Here is a 23,228-nt window from a genome sequence, read left to right on the forward strand (position 1 = left end):
GAGCTAGGTGGGTTAGCATAAGATAAACAAACATTAGTAATAACAAAGAGTGTTCTAAAAATTTCCATACTATCATTAATCTAATTGGGTTGTTAGTACACATTTGTAAGGGGAGGCTAGAATCTATTCAACTCAACTCAGTTTTGAGAATGCATTGAAAATGGTATTAGATAGTAGGGCAGATTTAAAGAATCATAATAAAGGGGCACCTGGGTGGCTCAGTCGGTTTAGCCTCTGACTTCGGCTCAGGTCATGATCTCATGGTTCATGGGTTCGAGCCCCACATCGGGCTCTGTGCTGACAATTCAGAGCTTGGAGCTTGCCTGCTTCAGATTCTGTTTCTCCGTCTCTCTCTGCCCCTCCCCTACTCATGCTCTGTCTCTCTTTCTCTCTCTCAACAATAAATAAACATCAAAAATTTTTTTTTAATTTAAAGGATCATAATAAGGAAGAATCTTATTCATAGAATTCAACCCCTGTCAGATACTTTGAAATCTGTCTATTCATAAAAAGTCCTTACATCATGCATCTTCATTTTCTATGACAGTCCCTGTTTGTACCTATTATCCCAGATTAATTACTAATAGTGCCCCCTTTTGCTCTCAGGTGTCTCAGATTGGATGATAAATTACATAGCCACCCTATTGGTAAGTGACTTTGTTTAAACACTTCCAGGGGTTGGAAATTCACTGAGGAAGTTATTGGACATCTTGCTGATCTGAGAACTCTTTGTTGAATCATGACTCTCATTTTTGATATCCAGTTGTACTTTGAAACACAAAAATGGAGGTCTCGTCTTAGCTAGCAGGTGGCAAAACTAGGACAAGATTACCTCTAATAGGTGTCATGAATGCAGAAAGAGTCACCATAGTATTTAGGGGGTGATTTAGTGATGTCATCATTCTTTGAAGTAAAACTACAACAGATAGCAGTTAGCCTGTTCCACACCATCCACCCCACCTTGAATCCTGATTTATGGTTATTGAGAGGCTAAAATGTAGCTCCATTAGGACTCAGGAAATTCTAATTTTGACTGCACCTTCATTCTGTATATGTTCTTCGTAATCTGGTCATGTAACTTTTCTAACTTCAGCTTTTTCATTCATGAAGTAAGAGTAGCTTTTGTGGTGGTTATGAGCTCAAATGAGATAATAGATATAAAATTCATACAAGGGGTTTTTTATTTCTAAAGGAAGTAGGGAATTTCATAGGGATTTCTCCATTTTAAAGAAGAAATAAGAGTTTTTAGAGAGTCTTAAAAAATATCTGCCCTCCAGAAAATTACTTTACAAGAGAAAAAAACTTATAAATGGTAATACACAGTAGACTCTTAAATAATATAATAAACCCAAATTCCAAGTGATAGGGGGGTATAGAGGAGGATGATACTATTTCTTATTTGATTGAGAAAGTGATGACCAAGGTCAGCTAGTCCTTTTCTACTTTTAATCATTTGGCTCAGGTTTCAGGTGGCCTGTTGGCACATGCTCCTGTTTTAGCAAACATGGACACAAGTCTTTTCCTGTGGTGATTCTAGGGTAGAACCTGTTAGCCAATTGCTGTTTGGTACATCAACTTGGGATAGCTATCCTCAAAACAAAATTGTTGTTTTGCTAGAAGTAATTTGACTTCTAGGTGGATAACTCTAAACTATACTCAAGAGATGAGTTCTGTTTTCTGTGGTGCAGTTCGGGACTAGATATTCCCCAAAGTAGCCCCATTGCATGCAGAGCCTGCTTAAAAGTTAATGTCCTACTTTTATAGTGTTAAGGCTCCTCTTTGATAGAGTTAAGGCAGTAATTCTCACGCTTAAAATTGGCTAGGTTAGGACCATGTCTTCTATGTTTTTAGTGCTAAATGCTGAGGCTTCAGTGAAATATAAGAAGCATTTGAACAGGTTTGAGGTTATTTTTGGAAACGGTCTTAACCCAACCTAATGCCATAATCTCACCTCTGTGTAAAGATGTCTTGACTTTAGATACAACAAGGTTACTAGTCAAGTTTGTTAGTTAAGAAAAAAATCCAGCTTTCATACCTCTGTGTATGTGTTTTTAAAGCATATGAATCTCATTTCAACAACTTTGCCTTTTCATACATCTCATACTGTGCAGAGAATTCAGTTGTATATTGTCTAATGTGTTTGAGATACCAGAATTCCCTAAGAGATAAATAATCACAGTTCCTATAAATTCCTCATTCAGTGACACTGACCTCACTGTGTACTGATACTGTATTAGGTACTGGGAATAAACATTGCTAAGAGAGGGTCTTGCAAGAAAGGAGTGCATATCTAGGTATAAGTGGAACCCACATAACATCTTGAGCCCATCCTCCTCCTTCAGATCAAGATAAGATTGGCCTGAACCCTTGTCCTAGATCTTTGGAAAGTTCAGTCCCCTTCATAATATTATTATAGATTCCCAAGGGTTAATGTTCTTGGAGCCTTCTCCCCTGGCTCTGACTATATATCTTATTTTTGGATTCTTTTTTTTTTTTTTTTTTTTTTTTTTCCTACCTTTTGAAATTTCCTTTCTTTTCTTGATTTAACATGTTCCTGGAAACTACCAGGACCTTAATGTATCATAGAGCAAATCATTTAAATTAGCAATTTAGGCCTCCTGTTGGGTCCTTTTAGCAATCCTCCCGTGTTCTAGTGTTCGTGCAATACTGGCCTCTTTCTACTGCTTAACTCGTTTTTCTGTCTCTTGTGTCTTCTTACCCTTTTGGCCTGGCATCGGCTTTAATCCTGTCAACACTTTACAAAATATATCTGAAATCTGACTAGTCCAAGCCACCATCTCCCCCTAAATTTTTGCAGTGGCTTTGTAACTGCTTCCCCAGGCTATTGTGAATACAACAATCAGCATATAATCCATTTAGATGTAAAGTAGACCTCATCACTCCTCAGAACTCCAGTGATTTTTTCTCACTTGGTAAAGTCCCAAGTCACTCTGATTTCAGTCTACCTTGTTCACCCCAGCACACTGCTTTCTGTTTTTCCTTAAACTTGTGGAGCACACTATTGCCCCCAGGCCTTTGCAGCTTGTCTAACTCTGCCTGGAATTTTCTTTCCCCAGATAGCCCATTCCATTCAGGTCTCTGTTCTAATGTCTTTTTTTTTTTTTTTTTTTTTTTTTTTTTTTCCATTTAGAACATTTCCTAACCTCCTTTGTTATCTTATTTTTCATCATAACATTTATTATTATCTGTTATACTGTATATTCTCCTTGTTTCTTTAGCCTCTTTAGATTGCTGGTTTGGAAACTAGCATATGCAGGAGAATTGGCTGCAGTGTTTGTCAAAGCACACACTTCCAGTTTCTGATTCACTAATCTGGACTGGGGCTTGAGAATTTGTGTTTCTAACAAGGTCCTAGAAATACTGATGCTGCTGGCCCAGGCATGACACTTTAAGAACCGATGTACCAGAACTACTGTGGCCCATACAGTGGCCACCCACTACCTGTGGTTATTTAAACTGAGTTTAAATGAAAATTTTAGTTTGTTAGCCCACTGTGTCAGTGTATTTCAAGCGCCTACTAGCCGCGTATGGGTGAGTGGTCACTGTATTGGACAGCAGAGATGTAGAAAATTTCCATGTTGGAGAACAGTTGAACAGTACTGATCTAGAACATAAGCTACATGGAGATGGATTTCTTTTCTGTCATCTCCCCTCGCCCAGAGTAATATCCCCATATTTATATATCTGGTCTACGTGGCATTTACTTTAGTGTAAGGCATAAAACGGGTACATAACTTTTTTTTTTTTTTTTTATCAGATGGCTAGTCTTTTTTCCCAAATACCATTTGTTGAAAATTCAGTTCTTTCCCCCCAAATTTGGAATACCATTATCATATGCAGTCTTAAATTCCCTTCTGCATTTGCATCTGTTATAGAACTTTCTGGTCTGTTGCATTTTTATCCGTCTGGAAATAGGAATATTTTCAAGACAAAATTGGCTCCTGGAATTCTTGAATAAAGAATTGGAATTCTAGAATGAGAGAATAGTGATAAAGAAGTTCTGAGATTTTTAGTTGCCTTTCAAAGACATTTTTATTAGAAAATATTTAGGCAGTGTTCAGTTTAAAAGTCATGACATAGATCTAGTTAGCATGCAGCCTTTTTGCCATGAAATCTGATATAGTGTGCAAAGATTGTAGATGACCAAACTGCGGGAATAGGCCATTATTATAATATTCTTGGCCCATTATGTGCTTCATTTATTAAATTAGAAAACTAATGTCACAGATAAAAATACAATACTTTATTAAGTCATATTAGCAAGGTTAAATACGTGTATATAAAAAGTATTAAATTTTTACCTTTTAAAAATGGAAAATATAGTTTTCCTTAAATGTTTGTATTTTTGTACATAGGACGAAAATGGTGGCACTAATAAATATTTTTATCTTGTTAACTTTTGCATATTTCTGGAAGAGATTCTAAAGAACTGTACATTTAAGAAGTAAAAAAATGTTTAAAGTATAAGCTTCAGTTTTTTGCATTTGTTACATGGCACATTTATATATACAGAGAGAAATATAATCTGAACATATGATCATTTATTCATAGACAGTAGTGGACAGCTCTCCATTTTGGTTGAATGTGAAATTTTGTTTCTCTCCCAGCTTTACTGGAATTATATTGTATTTACCTAGACATTACCTGATCCTTTTTAACTTTATTTACTATCAGGGAAGGGAGATACCGTTTCCAAGTCAAGAATAGGTATGTAGCATTAAATTGGTCTCAAGATAGTAGTATGTTACCAAAAAATAAACTTGAATAATACCATTATGCTAGTCTTCCTGTGGATGAAATTTAATATATCCTACTCATTGCCAAAATTTGGGCAATTATAGACAAATTTATATATGGAATATATATTTATATATTCTATATATATGAGATAGCTCAAGAGGACATAAAATTCCTAAGTTTATTATTGTGGAATCATCTAATAAAGGCCTAGGGAACATATTTTAAGGACTGAAACATATTCCAGAGAACATTTTTTTTTTTTTAATTTATGGAGGGACTTAGAGTTTTTATTCATTTTCTTTATATATGTATAGTGGGGTGCTACTTGTATATGGGGAAGGAAAAGGGATGTGAACGATTGGACAGTAGCCACAGGAAGTAAGGGTGAGGTAGGGGAATGAACACAGGAGATGGTTTGAGAATCTATGTAAAATGTTTAACCTCAAGACCACACATTGCAGATAACTAACCCTCTTCCAGGAGGAGACTGCCTCTGTGGAAAAACTGAAGGAGAGTGGAGATGAGGTGCATATGAAAACAGATGTACAAAATTTAAAATGTCAAACTGAATGGTGAGACTCCTAGCCTCATTTCCCTGTCAAGTTCTTGAAAGCCAGTACCCAGGTTCATATCTAGTCAAGAAATTGGAGAATGTTTTATTGACATTTATATTTCCCCATGGAAAAAAATAACTGGCCACCTAATTACCATCAAATGAAGCCCATCAACCTATACCTAATCCATGAAAATAGGCCTTTACAGAGTGTTTTAGTGCCTCAGTCTTCAATATGAACTAACAGCTTAAGATCATCCAGACATTTGAGGAAATCACATAATACAAAAGATCTTCAGTATTCTTTCCTTGAGGGCTGCTAATTAAGAAAGACTCAGAGACCACATTGTTCTATTGTTGGTGTGAATGGAAACACAATCTGTGTTAACAATTGGAGTCTGTGGTAAGGGAAGCAAAAACTTGGGAGGTGTCTTTGCTGTCAAATTGGATGTGCAGTTTCCTATAGAAGCAGGTTTTATATTACCAGTAATATGTAACACTTAATCACCATTTGAAATTATGCATTTACGTGGTTACTTTCTAATTGTTTCAGCACAAGTGCCCATAACATTTTTCTGTCAAGGGCCAGGTAGGAAATATGTTAGGCTTTGTGGGCCACCTGTTTCTATAACATCAACTCAAATCTGCCTTTGTAACACACAAGCAGCCCTAGATATTATGTAAACAAGTGAGCATTGTTGTGTTCCAATAAAATTTTATTTACAAAAATAGTCTGTGGGCCCACTTTGACCTGCAGACTATAGTTTGCTGACACTTTGTCTAGTCTATTTAGTAGTGTAGATCTGTGAGAGCAGATATACTGTTAACACTTGTATTGTGTCTCCAGGGCCTAGAATATATTAAATATTATTTGAATGAATTAAGAAATCTGTACTATACACTTCTTTAGAATTTTGTGGGCTTCTTCATGTAGATACTCATTGTGCTTTCTAAAGCCCAAAGGGTGGTGGTAGTGGTCCGTCCTTCCTTCTGTCCTTCCGTCCGTCCTTCCTTCCTTCCTTCCTTCCTTCCTTCCTTCCTTCCTTCCTTCCTTCCTTCCTTCCTTCCTTCCTAAGTAAGCTCTTTGTGCAACATGGGGCTTGAAGTCATGACCCCAAATCAATAGTCACATGCTTTACTCACTGAGACAGCCAGGCACCCTGGGGTGGTTGTTCCTAATGCTTCGTTTTTATGAGCTCTTTGGAGTATAACCAGTTCATAAGCAAAAGACTGCTGGTATTCAAAATAATATTGTGAAGGAGCATCTAGCAAGGTACTTTTGGGTAAGGAAAGGACTTCTCTTAAAATGTATAATACAATGACAACTTGGCAGATAAAAAATATAGGTAATTTTTAAACCAGCACTAGGACCCAAGCTCTCTTGAATATTAATCAGGATTTTTTTAACGATTATAATTTTGCCCACTTAAATATCTTATAGTTAGAGAGATGCTTGGAGTCCAGGCATACACTTCCTGCAGGAATACACCTCCTCCAGGTACACACCTTCTGCAGTGGGGGAAAAAAATCTTGCAGTTAGATTTTTAAGTTCCTTTCACACATACTCTTTTATAGCCTTGTTTTATCTACTGAAAACGAGGCCCTAAGAAAAATGCTAGGGATAATAATAACTTTAACATTTAATGAAATTGTTTTATGCACTTATGAGATCAGTATTATTTTTGTTTTACAGTAAACCTATGATGGACTTGTTGATATTCCTCTGTGCACAGTATCACTTAAACCCATCAAGTTACACAATTGATCTGCAGTCAGCTGAAAACAACCCCATTAAATTTAAGCCAAACACACCAATAGGAATGTTGGAGGTGGAGAAAGTCATTTTAAAGCCAAAAGTTTTGGATAAGAAAAAACCTACACCTATAATACCAGAGGTAAGAACATCACTGTAAATTTTGATGTCTTCTGGCAAAAATACTAAATTGATTTTTCAGTCATTAACTGAAGGTTGTATTTATTTCAAATGAAATAAAAATGGACTTTCTGTTTAATTTGATGTGAGCATGGCTATCTTGTTTGCCTAGGCCACTTTGTTTAGGATTCATTTAGTTATTGATCTTTGGATTAACTAGAATTTGAGGAATACTTTAGATTTTAGATGCTCTAAAGTGATCTCTAGGACCATATCAGAATCTGACAATTATAAATTATCTACATTTTAACTAACTTTTTCAAAAAGAGGAAGGTTTTAGAATCTTTTAATGAAAATTTATTTAAGAATTAAAATATTTTTTGGCTTCTCTGTACTTGGTAAGTGGTGGTTTTACTTATTCTAAATTGTTAATTTGAGCTATATAATGACTCAGTTTTCTGTATTATATGGATTTTAAGCAGAATTTTTTTTTGCTCTCAAAAATTTTTAACCATGATGATTCTAACAATTCTTTGTTTACAAAATTGTTCTGTTTCTGTAAGCAATAGGGATAGAATTTTTTGAGTTTCAAGAACTATTTTTTCATTAGGAACATCAACCATTTTAACTTCGGGGAATATATAAAAGTCTATATATTAAATTCATAGTTTATTTACATATGACTTGAGTGTATATATTCTCACATTTTCTTCATATTGTTATGTAGCTTTTTATTAAAAATTTAAGAATTCCCTTACAGTATTAAAACATTTGTATTATATAAAATATTAACATTAAGAATTAATTAGGACATTGGACTATTTTCCATCTAGATACGTATGTATCTAGGTGGAAATATTTGTGCTATAGCATGGGATTATACATTGTGTTATAGTTTAATGAATACATGTTAAGCTTTGAGAATCTACAAACTGTAGATTTAGCATGGTAACATGTTTCTGAATCCCATTTATATACAGGAATAAATTCAGTTACATTAAAATGATATGTTTAGAATCTTTTCAATAATTTTAATTATAACTAGATATCTAAATTGTCAAATAATAGTGACAACAGGTAATCTCAATAGCTAATGTTTATTTGTTCATAATTTATGTGCCAGACCTATGCTAAACTTTTTATATGGATTATCTCATTTGTCTTATTTCCAATAGAGAGAAGTACAAAATTCTATATTTTAACCCAAACACCACTTTTTTCATCCAAACAACTGGCAAACCACTAGATAAATATTCTTCAGCTGAAACAAAAAATAGAACATGTGCAACTCTTTATTATTATGGGTGTTTGCTCACTTATAAACATGTTAGGGAACAAAACAAAATATCAATAGTATTTTATGTTCCCTCTTGAATGTAAAACTAACTTATACCTTACAAGGGCTATGAATTTAATCTAGGTTACTTAATAAACAAATTATTTTTAAGAATATGCTTCAGGACAAAAAAAAAAAACAATTTTACACAAAAATAGAAAATTACTGTTTATTGTAAGACTATATAATTATAGATTATCTCTTTATTATAGATATCATTGTGGAATGTTTTAGTAAATAAATTATGGTAATAACTATGGATTTATTCTGTGTTTCAGAAAACTGTGAGAGTCGTGATCAATTTTAAGAAAACGCAGAAGACAATAGTGAGAGTTAGCCCACATGCACCACTTCAAGAACTTGCCCCCATTATATGCAGCAAATGTGAGTTTGATCCACTGCATACACTGTTGTTGAAGGATTATCAATCTCAGGAGCCCCTTGATTTGACAAAATCTCTTAATGACCTGGGACTAAGAGAATTATATGCCATGGATGTCAGCAGAGGTAAGGAAGACTCTTTGTTTTATACACTTGACAGGAGGTTCATGTAAGCGCATGTATTGTGTTTGTGAATAGAGTTTCTGAAGTTCATAATGACAAGTTCATGGATCCTGTAAATAGAGGTCAATACATGTCATTGGTAATAAGAGAAAATGTAATAAAATTTAACTTGATTTCAGTTTTTGAAATTAGAACAAAAACTTATCTTTCTTCTTTGTGATTCACATTTTACACTTTTTCATCAACCTGTGAATAGTTTTTGGTGGGATTTAACTTAATTCTTTGTGGCTTTGAGATTTAAACAGAAAATAAAAATTTACATTTAAATTCATTGTTTTTTTAATCAAGTGTGAATTACTGTAGACTCACCACGTTTTGCCTGAGTCTTAATTATCATTCAAATTTATAAGTTTCTGGAAAGATTTTTTTTCTAGGTTCTCCCAAAATCAACTGGTTTATAAAAAAATCTAACTCCAAAACTTTTCTAAATAAAAATAACTGGCAGTGTTAATCTGTAGAAATAATTTAACGTATTAAAATTTGGAGATCTTAGGTTATGTTGGTTTCTATGCTAATAGATAAATGCAAGCTTATTTATTCAACATGTGTTTCACAGGAAATAAAAGTTTAGTGAAGGATGATTACTTACATCCCCTGTGCATGGAGCACTTCAAATTTCATCCTCAAATTGTGGATTTATATAATCCATAGACAGCTATTTCAACTCAGTGGTGTTTTATACTTGAACAAACATCATCTTTACAGTCAATTTACCCTCTTTTACCCCCTCCTTCTGTAGCCACTTCTGTTACTGCCTCCAATAAGTCATCTTTACAAGGTAAGACATATGAATAAGTAGAAAAAAAATTATAACATGAAATCTCTATTTTTATTGGATAAACTAAAAATAAGCTTCTAATTTACCTGTTTTCTTAACATTACTAATGTGTACATTCTGTAAGAAAACTTTTGGCTCTCATTTCCTTAAATTAAGAACCCCCCCAACCTTTGATTTCTGAAATTAATATAATAATTACATTTCAATAACTGCTTAAAAATTAATATCATCCTAAGAATGTGAGAAACATATTTTTGATTCTCATATAAGAAAAAACGATTTTTCTGGTTTATATATTAAGTTCAATTGGTGATAGTTTGGTGATACCAAGAAAGGATCTCAGATTATTTACATTATAACCAGGGCATATTCATTATTGAAAATTTTTGCAGTGTTAAATTGTGAATATTTTATAATAACATGGAAAATACTTATGCTAAAATTAGCTTTTAAAGCATTTAAATGAGTTTAATACAGTATGTAAAAAAATTTTTACATGAAATTTCTGAAATGAAGTACATAAAAAATTTTAATACTGGTTACCTTTTGGTAGGGCTATGGGTAATTTTTTTCAACCTTTTCTTTATAGTGCAGAATTTTATAATGGGAATGTATTACTTTCATAGAGGAAAACTTTATTAAAAATTAGCCTATAACAATAAAGTCTGGAAGCCTTTTTCCTCCATTAAAAAAGGATAGACTCAGAAAATTTATTACTATAATAATTACCACTCTACTGAAAAAAAAAGAAACCTAATAAACGTATTACAAAAAATAAGAAACTTAATAAAAGAAACTTAAGAAACATTATGTGTTATTGGAATCTTCTTTCTTTACCACTTTCAATTTTCCTATAGCACAGTAAGCCTCTCAGTCCCAAGAATTAGTCTATGTAAGTAATGTTGTGATTCTTTGTTATTAGTGGCTATCATAAAGACTATGCTAATCAAAGGAGCTGAAAATTGTTATGATCATAAAGCATACATTGGCTAATAATCAGGGGATAGGCATTTAAATTCTGAAACTGCATTAGCTGTCAAACTCATTTAGCAAGTTGATAGGGTGAATAGCTTTTTATCTGTCGGGATCTCACCTTCCACTTCTATAATAATAGATTGGGGGAAAAAATGGGCTTTTTTCCAGTAGCAACATCCTAGTACTTAAACATAGCTTTCGCTTCTACCTTAGCCATTCTCTACATACACAACCCAAAGCAAATTCCATAGTCTTGTTGCCTCATTTTGGAGGTGTTTAATGCATTGGTTTGTGATATCCCTTCCAAGCCCAGAAAATATGTGGTTTATTCAGGGTATTAAAAGTTGTGAATTTAACCTTAAGAGATTGGACTAGGAAAATTAAGAAAGCTCATTTTACAGTGTCACAATCCACAAGATCAACAGAAATGCTCTAAATGCCACTGCCTGCTAATTTTGTCTGATATTATCAGAAGTCTTAGAACTTTGTATGCAGTTATTTAGAGTCTCTCTTCTGGAAACAGGAAACTACAGTGTTTTTGAGTTGTTTTTCTAAGTAAGCTGAACCCCTTGTGTTTCTTAGTGTTTAACTCTGACTCGTGGTGATCTCTTCCATAGAGCTGTAAGTGAAGACTTAGGTTAAGTAGTATGGAGAATGGCAAAGTGCCTAGAAATTGCTTTAAGAAATAATTTGGTTATATTGATTGCACTGTACCGCCATGTGAATTTTCTATCTACTGTTCCACCTCAATTTAATTGTATGTCTACATTCAATTAGCAGAAAAGTCTATCTTAAGATGAAATAGCATTTCTAAAAAAAAAAAAAAAAGGAAAAGTCAAAGGTATTATACATATCTTTGAATAGATACTAGATTCTGCTTCCTTTTCTTTACATTCTCTAACTTAGAAAAAGGGCTCAGAATGATAATTTGTGATACCTACCTCACTGGATTGTTATAGGAAAGAAATTAGGCATGTGAAAAATCTGTAACCGTAAAGTGCTATCCACTCATTATTAGTATTGTCAGTAAACTCATTGTACAGAGCGTACTACTTACTTAATGTTTCAAGCATCAGATTTATGAAGTTTTCATTTGAGAAATATAATTCTCCTTTAATGTGTTATTGAGGCGTATTGGATTAATATATTTATTGTCATTAACTATCTCTACTTTCTTGGAGTGGCCCCTATTTTGTCATAATTTATTTTTAAACATCTTTTTTATTTTTTTTATTTTTTTAATGTTTATTTTGGGGGAGAGACAGAGTGTAAGCGGGTGGGGGAGGGGGGCGGCAGAGAGAGAGGGAGATATGGAATCTGAAGGAGACAAGGAATCTGTGTGCCCAGAGCCTGACGTGGGGCTCGAACCACTAACCATGAGATCATGCATGACCTGAGCTGAACTTGGACACTCAACCGACTGAACCACCCAGGTGCCCCCTTAAACATATCTTTTAAATAAAAAGACTATGCATTTAGTCCTAAGAAAGAGGTATGTATTTAAGATTTAAATGTATTTAAGACTATACATTTACCTCTAAGTTGTGGTTTAGACCATTTCAATATATGGTACTTTGTCTCAAATGTCACTGAAATTATATTGTGATTTACCATAAAATACATATGTGCTCCTTAGTAGAAATGTTTTTTGAAACTGACAGATTCCCCATTCCATGTTTTTCTCTCTCTCTCTCTTTTTTTTTTAATTTGCAAGTCATTTGTTGAAGAAACCGGGTCTTCTGTTTTCTTGAGTTTCCCACATTCAGAATTTTGCTGATTGCATCCTCTGGTGCAATTAAACATGCGTCTTGGTCATCTCTATTTCCTCTACATTGATTATTAAACCTAGAGACTTGATCAGATTTGGGTGAGATATTTTCAGCAAGAATACTTCATAGGTGGTATTATGTACTTTCAGCAGCAGCCACGTAATAGCGAGTCACATGTATGTATGTATGTTGTCTCTGCACCCAATGTGGGACTCAAACTCAGGACCATAATATCAAGAGTTGCATGCTCTACCGACTAAGCCAGACAGGTGCCCTGCAAGTTAACCATTTTTGATGTTAGCCATCAATAATCATTGCTTAAATCTTGATTAGGAGTTGGAAAATAATCATAATCTGCAAATATTCCTTTAGTTATTAATTGAGATGAGATATTTCTGAAACAGCAAATTTCCCCATTTCAGCTTGTCTACCTGGGTAGAGTTCATTCAGAAGAGGCATGAAAAAAAGTGTGACTCTTTTCCTTCATCAGTTTTTAACATAACAGACTGGTTCCTTAGCAGTACCCTAAGGTAAACAGTGAGGATGTTATTTTCTTCAGTATCATTATAAATGCATGGAATTAAATGTATGCAAAATGTTTCAATTTATTCAGTTATTCGTATGATGCCCAAGTTGTCCTGACTTTGGTCAGTAAAAACCATGTCAGATTGGTTCCTGCACCCTTTTAAAATGACCCCCTTTGACTCTGATTTCTTTCTGTCTACTGTGACTAGATATTCCAGACTAATGTTTACAATCCTTGATATCACAAAGAATCAACCATTTGTATGCAGTTGTGGTCCTTTTTTAGTGGGAAATGGTATTTAGAGACTATCTGGGCCAGGGTTCCTCAGCACTACTAGATTTGTCATTGTTTGTAGACCTTTTTAGTTGACATTAGGAAATACTTTTTGGAAAAATGGAATGTTAATATGCAATCATGAGGGTGGACATTTACCATTCTGATTAAAATGTGGTTTCTTAATTTTGGCTCTATTGACATTTGGGCCCGGATAACCCTTTGTTGTTGGGGGGCTGTCCTGTGCATTGTAGTGTGCTCAGCATCACTGGCCTCTACCCAGTAGATGCTGGTAGCACGTCCTCCTGCCCTACCTCAGTTGTGACAACTAAAATTGTCCCCAGACATTATCCAGTGTTCTTGGGGGACAGGAGTGGGGAAACTTGCCCCTTCATTGAGAACCATCAGATTAAAGAAATAATGTTTTGAAACACTTAATAAAGTACTAATGAATCATGTTTTGGAGAATACAGTATTTCATAACTGTTTAGCTCTGAGATAAAATAAAAATTCAAACTGTATGATAACAGCCTCGTATCTCATTTAATTCAAAGTGTCCATTTTACTTCTGAGATGTTGGTAATTGTGCATAGAACACAGACTCTGAGTCACAAAGAATTGAGTTTATGTCCTAGCTCTGTCATTTCTTGATTGTTGGCCCCAAGTATGTATGTTTGTTTCTCTAATCTTCAGATTGCTCTGCTCTGGAATAGGAACAATAATACTAAATTTACATGTTGCTTTGAGAATTGAATAAGCAGAGTGCATGGTTCATAGTCAATCATAATTAGTAGCTTTTATCACTTGATAAGCTTTTCAAGGGAAAACTTGGAGGTGAACATATACAACTCCATGTACAAAAGTAAGAGCCTTTTCTTCTATTTTAGAATCCTGCCAAATATCACAAAACCTAGACATTATGAAGGAGAAAGACAATAAAGGTTTTTTCAGCTTTTTTCAACGCAGTAAGAAAAAGCGGGAACAGGTAAAAGTTTTCTTATGCAATGTTTTCTCAGATTCTTCTCATCTGTTTTTTAATTGCATGTGCTTTTTATCTTGAAATTACCTATAGATTTTGCCTTTTCATTCTTTGTCAGACTGCAAGTGCTCCTGCAACTCCTCTAGTAAGTAAGCATCGCCCGGCTTTTACTAGGTCCAATACCATTTCCAAACCATACATTTCAAACACCCTGCCATCGGATGCACCCAAGAAGAGGCGGGCTCCACTGCCTCCAATGCCAGTGTCTCAGAGCGCCCCGCAGGACCTTGCTCACATCCAGGAGAGGCCAGCTTCTTGTGTAGTGAAATCCTTGAGTGTGGATGAAACAGATAAGGTGCGTAATTTTGTTTTGTTTTGTGTTTTTAGGATGGGGCAGGGGGCCATCTATTTTTCCTCTTACTTGTCCTTTTCCACCTCATCTACTAATACGGTCACTAAGTTACTAATATGTGATAAGATGAATAACATGTTATTAGTAATATTGGCCCTGGGAAGAGATTATGTACAGTTCTGTGATGCTGTAAAGAATAAATGTGTCAATTTTAAGTAGCTTTCATATTCAAGCAAATAAATCATCCATAAACTTTAAAGTCCTGACTAAGGCCCAACCAGAGGCGCTTGCTGAATGCATGTATTGGGAATGCAAATACTTATTTTTGAACTTTTTTTTTTTTTAAATAGCAACAAGACCTTTATGTGGCATTCGTGGGTTTGTAACTAGATGTATCTTCTTGACCTGACTCTGGGATTCTCTTGGGGAATTCCTGATACTTTTTTGGTAGATAGACACTTTATAGTTAAAGAAATAAAAATTAAAAAGTGTCTTTTTATAGAGAATATATTTCAGTTCTTTTCTATACTCTTTATGTTCAAATCAGTGTTCTAGGTGTGTCTTTGCCTCTGTTCACTCCCACATTTTCCTGCAACATGTGGTTTTCCTGCAAACTACTTTTCATAGCTATAAAATACGTACGTTCCTTGCTTTATTCATGTGGACTGTAAATGAAGTTTTAAGCAAAGGGGATTGAACATGAGACTGTATATTTTGTTGCTTGTAATCAGACGAACGATTTAAGTAACCTTGAGAGCAAATTTTATTTTGAGATATATGAGACACTGAGAACTTTTCCTATATCTACTTGAAGGGTTTTATTTCCCCTTGGAAGTTTAGTAAACTCAATGGTTAGGTAAATTAACACTTCCCAACCAACTAATAAACATTTCTATGCTTTCTTAACTTTAAAAATTTTAACCATAGTTTTTAATTGTAATTTATAAACTAAATGCCTTTAGAATGTAAATAGAAATCAGGGTAGAAATGAAGCAAAAAATGCTTAAATTCAGTAGCTCTTTAGAAAATCATCTATTCAGCTGTCTTCTTATTTCTATAAAGATTTTCTTATCTAATGTCTGTGGTAAAAAAAATCTCACCTTATGAATCAGGAGAATAGTTATTTTTTCAAATGATAAAATCATTTGCTACAAAGTTTTGCAAAGGAACTGCTAGGTAATTGGGTGAAGTGTTACGGAAGAGGTGATTTTTGGGTTCAGGATTAACATCTGTGTGGGTGTGCCTTAGTCAGGCAAGAGGAACCACATTCAAAGGTGTGGGAATGTGAAGGTGATGGCCTGCCCGGGCATGAACAAGAAGCAGAGATTGAAACCTGAGTGAGATAAGCAGAGGCAAAGTCAGTGTCCCCAAAGACTGCATTTTGTGGCTGGAACTCCTCTGCATTTCTTCATAGTAAGTCATTTAAAACGTAGCACTTTTAGGATTGTTTTAAAATTTTAATTATCATAGAACTATACTACAAGGGTGTAAATTATTATACTTTTGAGTAGTTACCGATGTCTGTCTTTTTCTTTGTGTAGAAATAAATCTTAGCCCCTGCTCACAAATCTTTATTCCAAATGACCTCATCCATTCTCTTCCAGTAAACTTCCTTGTGCTTGGATCCTGAAGAGGCCTACGTTGTCTAATAGTCTGCCTCTCAACATTCTAGACTGTGCTTCCAGTGGCCTCACCAAAAGCCATTTCTTTTGATTCTCACCCTCTGGTCTTTGACCAGTTGATGATCCCATGTTAAGTAATTTTTTTTTCTTTCTTTCTTTTTTTTGGTATGTTGCCTTTGGCAGACTGGACATCTTTATATAATTTTCTAATTATTTTTTCTTTTGATCTGGACATCTGGGGAGTTCTTTGATGTATTGTTCAGTATGACCCAGAATTATTTGTTTCTCCCTAGAGAAGCTGAAGAACCATTTTTTATTTATTCATTACAAAAATTCTTAACAATTATGCCGTGGTTCGGGGTGTGTGTGTGTGTGTGTGTGTGCGCGCGCACACACACACACACACACACACACACACACAAAATCATGCCTTCCTAGGCATCTCAGCATTTATTTCCTTTACTTCACCATATTTGATGTGCTAAATCACCCCGTGGTCTTGATTTTTTCTCTTTTTCTTGGTCCTGATTCTCTTTTTATATTTCACCTCTATTTCTTACCACCACTTCCTCTACCCATTTTCTAAATTTGGAGGTACCTGAATTTATGGTCTTCACCTATATTTACCATACTCTTTCAAAGAAAACGTGTTCTTTGTTGAGTTCTCAACTGCAGTGGTTTGAATAGTGTCCCCTCAAAAGATATGTCCAAGTCAAGGATCTAGAAATAAAATCATGGTGGACTTAGTCTGGGCCCAATTCCTATGACTCGTGTTCTTATAAGAGAGGAGACACATGCACAGAGACAAAAAAGGAGAAGGTCATGCGATAATGCAGACCAAGACTGTTGTTATGCTGCCATAAGCCAAGGAAAGCCAGAAGCTGGAAGAGGCAAGGAAGGATTCTCCCCTAGTACTTTCAGAGAGAGAGATGGTCCTGCCGACAGCTTGATTTCAGACTTCTGGCCTCCAGAACTGTAAAGGAATACATTTCTGTTGTGTTTAGCCCCTCAGTCGTGGTAAATTGTTACAGCAGCCCTGGGAAATGAACACATCAACTCTGTGATTCCAATCCCAGTATTTTCTTCAGTTGCAGATTGAACTCACGGTTGTTTCTTCACTCATCACTACCTGGAAATCAGCATATTGGAGATAAAGCTTGTTTTTGTTCTCCCAGATTTAAAAGCTCAGGATCATTTTTGATGTTTTGTTTAGTGAGCCCCTCATTCAGTCTCCCTTCCTTATCTTTCCTTGTCCCTTTCTTTCATTCCTTCTCCTGAAGTCATGCCTTAGAAAAATTCAGGGTGCAGGGGTGCCTGGGTGACTCAGTTGGTTAAGCATCTGACTTCGGCTCAGGTCATGATCTTATGGTTTGTGGGTTCAAGCCCCATGCTGGGCTCTGTGCTGACAACTCAGAGCCTGGAGCCTGCATCAGATTCTGTGTTTCTCTCTCTCTGCCCCTCCCCTGCTCATGCTCTGTCTCTGTCTTTTTTAAAAATAGTTAAACATTAAAAAAATTTATTGAAAAGAGAGAGAGAGAGAGAGAAAGAAGTCCAGGGTGCAGAGTAAGGAGAAGACCAGTACTTTAACATGTCTTCTTAGTTCAGAAACTTTGATAACTGGCTGTTATTTTCTAGGCATTCAAGGCGCTCTACAAACCAATCACAATTTGGGGGAGAGGACAGTTCTACTTTTGTTTCTTTTCAGTTTTGTTGGAGTATAATCGACAGAGCAAATTACAAGATAATTTAAAGTGTACATTGTGGTGAATTGAAATACATACACATTGTGAAAGAATTCCTACCATTTACTTAATTAACACATCCATCACCTCACATATTTTTTTTGATAAGAATGTTTAATTTCTATTCCCTTAATGAATTCTGATTATATCATACAGTATTAACCATAGTCACCATTATTTACATTAGATCTGTAGACCTTATTCTTCTAATAGCTGAAGGTTTGTCCCCTTTTACCAACCTCTCCTGATTTTTTTCTCAGTCAGCCTTTTTTTACTCTCTCTTTCTGTCTTTTAGATTCCCCATATAAATGATGCCATCCATTGTTTGTCTTTCTCTCTCTTGCTTATTTCACTTAATGTAATACCCTCAGGGTCCATCCGTGTTGTTGCAAATGGCAGGCTTCCTTCTTTCCCTAATACTCCATTGTATGTATGTACTGCGTATCTATTTATCCATACATGAACACTTAGGTTGTTCCCATATTATGACCATTGTGAATAATGCTGCAGTAAACATGAGACTGTACGTATATTGTTGATACCATTTTCATTTCCTTTAGATACATATGCAGAAATGGGACTGCTGGATCATATGCTAGTTCTATTTTTAATTATTAAAAACATCCTCTGTACTGTTTTCCATAGTGGCTATACCATTTTACTTTTCCACCAAGAGTGCGCAAGGATTCCCTTTTTTCCACATCCTTGCCAGCACAAATCTCTTCTTGATGACAGCCATTTTAGGAGAGATGAGGTGATATTTCATTGTGGTTTTGAGTTGTGCTTCCCTGATTATAAGTGATGTTGAGCACCTTTTCATGTACCTGTTGGCCATTTGTATATTTTCCTCAAGAAAATGTGTATTCAGTTCCCCTTCCCATTTTCAAATTGCATTGTTTATTGTTTTTGCAAACGAGTTGCATGAGTTTTTATATATTTTGGATATTAACCCCACATCAGATATTTGGTTTACAAATATTTTTCCCATTTCCATAGGTTGCCTTTTCACTGTGTTGATGGTGTCCTTTGCTGTGCAGAAATGTAGTTTTGTTTTAAACTTTAATTCCTCATCATTTCCAGTATGCTTTCAACTCTAACCATAAGATTTGACTCATTGCTTGTGCAGAAGCCTATTTCCTATTCTTTTAGCATAGTGAGCCTGGTGTTCTCTTCTTCATTCCTATTTATCCATTCAAATTATACCTGTGGTTTCACTCATTTCATAGAGAATTTTCTAAAGATTCCAGAAGGGTGATCTTACTTTCTCTGAATTTGTCTCTCCTGTGAATTTTTATTTTGTCTTTATTTATATATATGCGTAGGTTGTATATTTAAATGATACATATTTCTAAAGATAAAAAGGAGAATGGAGTGAAGATTCTCCTTCCTTACCCTGACCTCAGCCAAATTCTTCTGCCTGGAGGCAACCACTGATAACAGTTTCTTGTGTATCCTTCCAGACATGACCTATTCATATTCAAGCCAATATTTGTGCTACACATGATTTTTTTTCTAGTCATACACTGCATGCACTGTGTTACACCTCACTTTTTAGTAGGGAATGATATATCTTGGAAATCCTTATTAATACATAACGGCCTTCCTCTTTTTAAAGACTGCGTAATATTCCATTGGTGGCCATAACACAATATAGGGTAAGTGCCCCATCTTCTGAAGATAAACGTTAGTGTTATTTTATTGTTTAAAGTTTATAGCATTGTTAGTTTTTCCCTTTTCCTCTTCACAACAGAAGGGCAAGAATTGTGTTCCCCAGCAAAATATTGTAACATAATAGGTGTTTTAAGAGAATTAATAAGTAACCTTTAATTTGAACTTTCATACAGCCAAGTGTCGTATATACAATGAGAATTACTGTCACACAGACTATCACAAAATTTTAGTATTTCATGTATACATATGGTAAATTTTCAAAAGTACTTGGATAATTTAAAAATTTCTTAAATTTACTTTTAGAGTAATTGGCCCAGTAATTCCTGGTTTCTGAACCTTGTACAGAAAAGCTGGAATTTTGGCAAGGTTGTATTGAAAGCTTAAGGACCGAGAACAAAAATTCAGTGTACGTTACATTGGGCATAAAAATAAATTGACCCCAAATTGAAATTGTATAGCCAGATGCAAATATTCGGGCAATTTAACATTTTGCTTATTTTACTGCTTATTTTAAGTTACTTTTTAGAGTTTATTTATTTATTTTTGAGAGAGAAAGATGCAGAGAGAGAGAGTGTGTGCACACACGGAGGTAGGGGCAGAGAGAGAGAGAGGGAGAGAGAGAGAGAGAGAGAGAGAGAGAGAGAGAGAGAGAGAGAGAGAGAGAATCCCAAGCAGGCTCCATGCTGTCGGCGAAGAGCCAGACGCGGGCCTCAAACTCATGAACTGTGAGATCATGACCTGAGCTGCAATCAGGAGTCAGATGCTTAACTGACAGCCACCCACATGCCCTTTTACTGCTAATTTTAAATTTAAAATAAAAAAGTCATATTACTACAGACATTTTATATCTATTTTAATTTAGTTTTAAATTTGAAACTTTAAAAAGGCATTGTTTTTGATGACTGAAAGTAATAGCAGGCTGGGAAAAAAATACCTGGAAAAAATTATTTTCCTTTTTTTTTTTTAATATAATTTATTCTCAAACTGGCTTCCATATAACACCCACCGTTCATCCCAACAAGTGCCCTCCTCAATGCCCATCACCCATTTTCCCCTCTCCCCAACCCCCCATCAACCCTCAGTTCTCAGTTTTTAAGAGTCTTTTATGGTTTGCCTCCCTCCCTCTCTGTTTGTAACTATTTTTTCCCCTTCCCTTCCCTCATGGTCTTCTGTTAAGTTTCTCAAGATCCACATGAGTGAAAACATGTGATATCTTTCTCTGACTGACTTATTTCACTTAGCTTAATTCCCTCCAGTTCCATCCACGTTGCTGCAAATGGCAGGATTTCATTCTTTCTCCTTGCCAAGTAGTATTCCATTGTATACATAAACCACATCTTCTTTATCCATTCATCAGTTGATGGACTTTTAGGCTCTTTCCATAATTTGGCTATTGTTGAAAGCACTGCTATAAATATTGGGGTACATGTGCCCCAGTGCATCAGCACTCCTGTATCCCTTGGGTAAATTCCTAGTAGTGCTATTGCTGGGTCATAGGGTAGATCTATTTTTAATTTTTTGAGGAACCTCCACACTGTTTTCCAGAGTGGCTGCACCAGTTTGCATTCCCACCAACAGTGCAAGAGGGTTCCCGTTTCTCCACATCCTTGCCAGCATCTATAGTTTCCTGATCTGTTCATTTTAGCCACTCTGACCGGTGTGAGGTGGTATCTCAGTGTGGCTTTGATTTGTACTGGAAAAAATTATTTTCAAATCCCTGAAGAATTTTGGATATATTCTTATCCTGTAATTTTTATTGTTCAGGAATCAGAATAGACCACAAGGGTGCGCTGTTTAACAGACCTATAACGTTTTCATTTTTACACATTTTTTCCCCCAAAGCATCCTTTAATAAAGTAGAAAGAAATTATTGGAAATAGTTACCTTCTATTAGAAATAGCAAATACATACTTTTGTGAAGTGCAAGCAAATAGAACTAGAGGTAAATAACAATAATACATGCCAAAGTGATTTGTAATTAACTGTTTTATTCATTTTGAGCTTTCACTTCATGTTAGCCTTATTTTAAGTAGTCGATCTTATGTTTGCCTTAGGTTTATGGATAAGTCAGTCTACTTGTAGCTTGGAAAAAAATTTTCCCCTCACATCTATTTCATGCTTTTTGGCTGTCAGCATTTAATAATTTGTCTCATTTCTCTAAAGCATTTCTCAATACTGGCAAATTAAAGTATTGGATAGTGATTTTGGAGCTTAAACTGAAACTCTTCACATAAAAGGCTGTTGATTTTCTAAGCTAATTTTGGCAACTGATTGTGCAGTTTACAAAGAGGATTCAATGAAGATCCAAGTTAGTAAAATAGTTTATCCTAACCTATTTCTTGGAACATTTTTGCAACTACAATTAGTTTATCCACATAAAGAATGTATCTTAAAGAAGAGATAGTTTACTGTCATTGCTACAGTGTGTTTTTTCATGTCCCTAAATTTCTTTGTACTCTTTTTCATTTCAAACCTTGTGTCATTTTCCTTATAAAAGGTGAACATACTGTCTTCTATGGAAGTGTTCATTTGCAGAGGAAAACTACCCAATTAGAAATTTTTGAGCAGTTTTTCTCAGATCTTTTCGGATATTTTGTGAATAAAGATTTGAAAGGCTATTTTTGCAACAACATACGTAATGGTAGTCTCCTGCTGTCGTTTACCTAAACCGTATCTCACGTATTACTGTATAAATGTGTATGGTTATTTACAATAAGATAACATGTATATAGTTATTTATATAGATTGTCATTTATTTCACACATGACAAAAGTTAGAAATGCAATGACATTTACTTAAATTGAAAATGACTTACAATTCTGAGATTGAAAGTAAGTTCAAGGGTGTCTGGGTGGCTCAGTTAAGCATCTGACTCTTGATTTCAGCTCAGGTCATGACCTCACAGTTCATGAGTTTGAGCCCCGCATCAGGCTCTGTGCTGGCAGCATGGAGCCTGCTTAGGATTCTCTGTCCCCCTCTCTCTCTGTCCTTTTCCCTCTCACACTCTCAGTCTCTCTCAAAATAAATAAATAAACTTTAAATTTAAAACGTTCAGAAATCCAGTGTCTGCACCATGTTCTCTGACCAAGTTTCTGTGGAAAGCACACTTAATAAAATCTGTTGGCCAAAGGATGTCTTAATATTATTGACAAATTAGCCATTTAAAGAGTATTTTACATTTAAAGAAGGGAAAGAAGAGTTGGACACCATTTGTGGACAGTCTTGGCCCACAGAAGCCACAGAAACTTTTGGAGAATTCTTTAATTTTGCACATTTGGTATGGTTTTATAACCCTTTGGAGTTAATGTGGACACTACAGTAAAGCAGCTTTTCCCAGGCTACCAGAATGGCACCTCATTTTCGTTAGGATATTGGCTTTTGGCTGGAAGCACAATAAAGAATTATCTTGATTGAACTGTTCATTTGGTCCCATTTTGCATTCTGGTGCAGACAA

The 23,228-nt window shown here is 35.1% G+C and overlaps 1 protein-coding gene across 13 annotated transcripts in view; it reads left to right on the forward strand.

The window, feature by feature from the left end:
- Positions 1-23,228, forward strand: part of COBLL1 (cordon-bleu WH2 repeat protein like 1) — a 170,196-nt gene that overhangs the window by 109,955 nt on the left and 37,013 nt on the right. For 8 of the 13 annotated variants that reach the window (XM_019457997.2, XM_019457964.2, XM_019458022.2 and 5 more), the window contains 5 exons: positions 7,008-7,209; positions 8,802-9,030; positions 9,827-9,865; positions 14,296-14,393; positions 14,506-14,742. In XM_019457997.2, the coding sequence (XP_019313542.2) occupies positions 7,008-7,209; positions 8,802-9,030; positions 9,827-9,865; positions 14,296-14,393; positions 14,506-14,742 (805 nt within the window). Of the gene's footprint in view, positions 1-627; positions 648-7,007; positions 7,210-8,801; positions 9,031-9,826; positions 9,866-14,295; positions 14,394-14,505; positions 14,743-23,228 lie in introns of those variants that run through there. The other 5 variants (XM_019457988.2, XM_019458045.2, XM_019458013.2 and 2 more) reach the window with 2 other exon arrangements.

Source organism: Panthera pardus, unplaced genomic scaffold (genome assembly GCF_024362965.1).
Source record: "Panthera pardus isolate Hobbes unplaced genomic scaffold, ASM2436296v1 HiC_scaffold_10, whole genome shotgun sequence".
NCBI classification, from domain to species: Eukaryota; Metazoa; Chordata; class Mammalia; order Carnivora; family Felidae; genus Panthera; species Panthera pardus.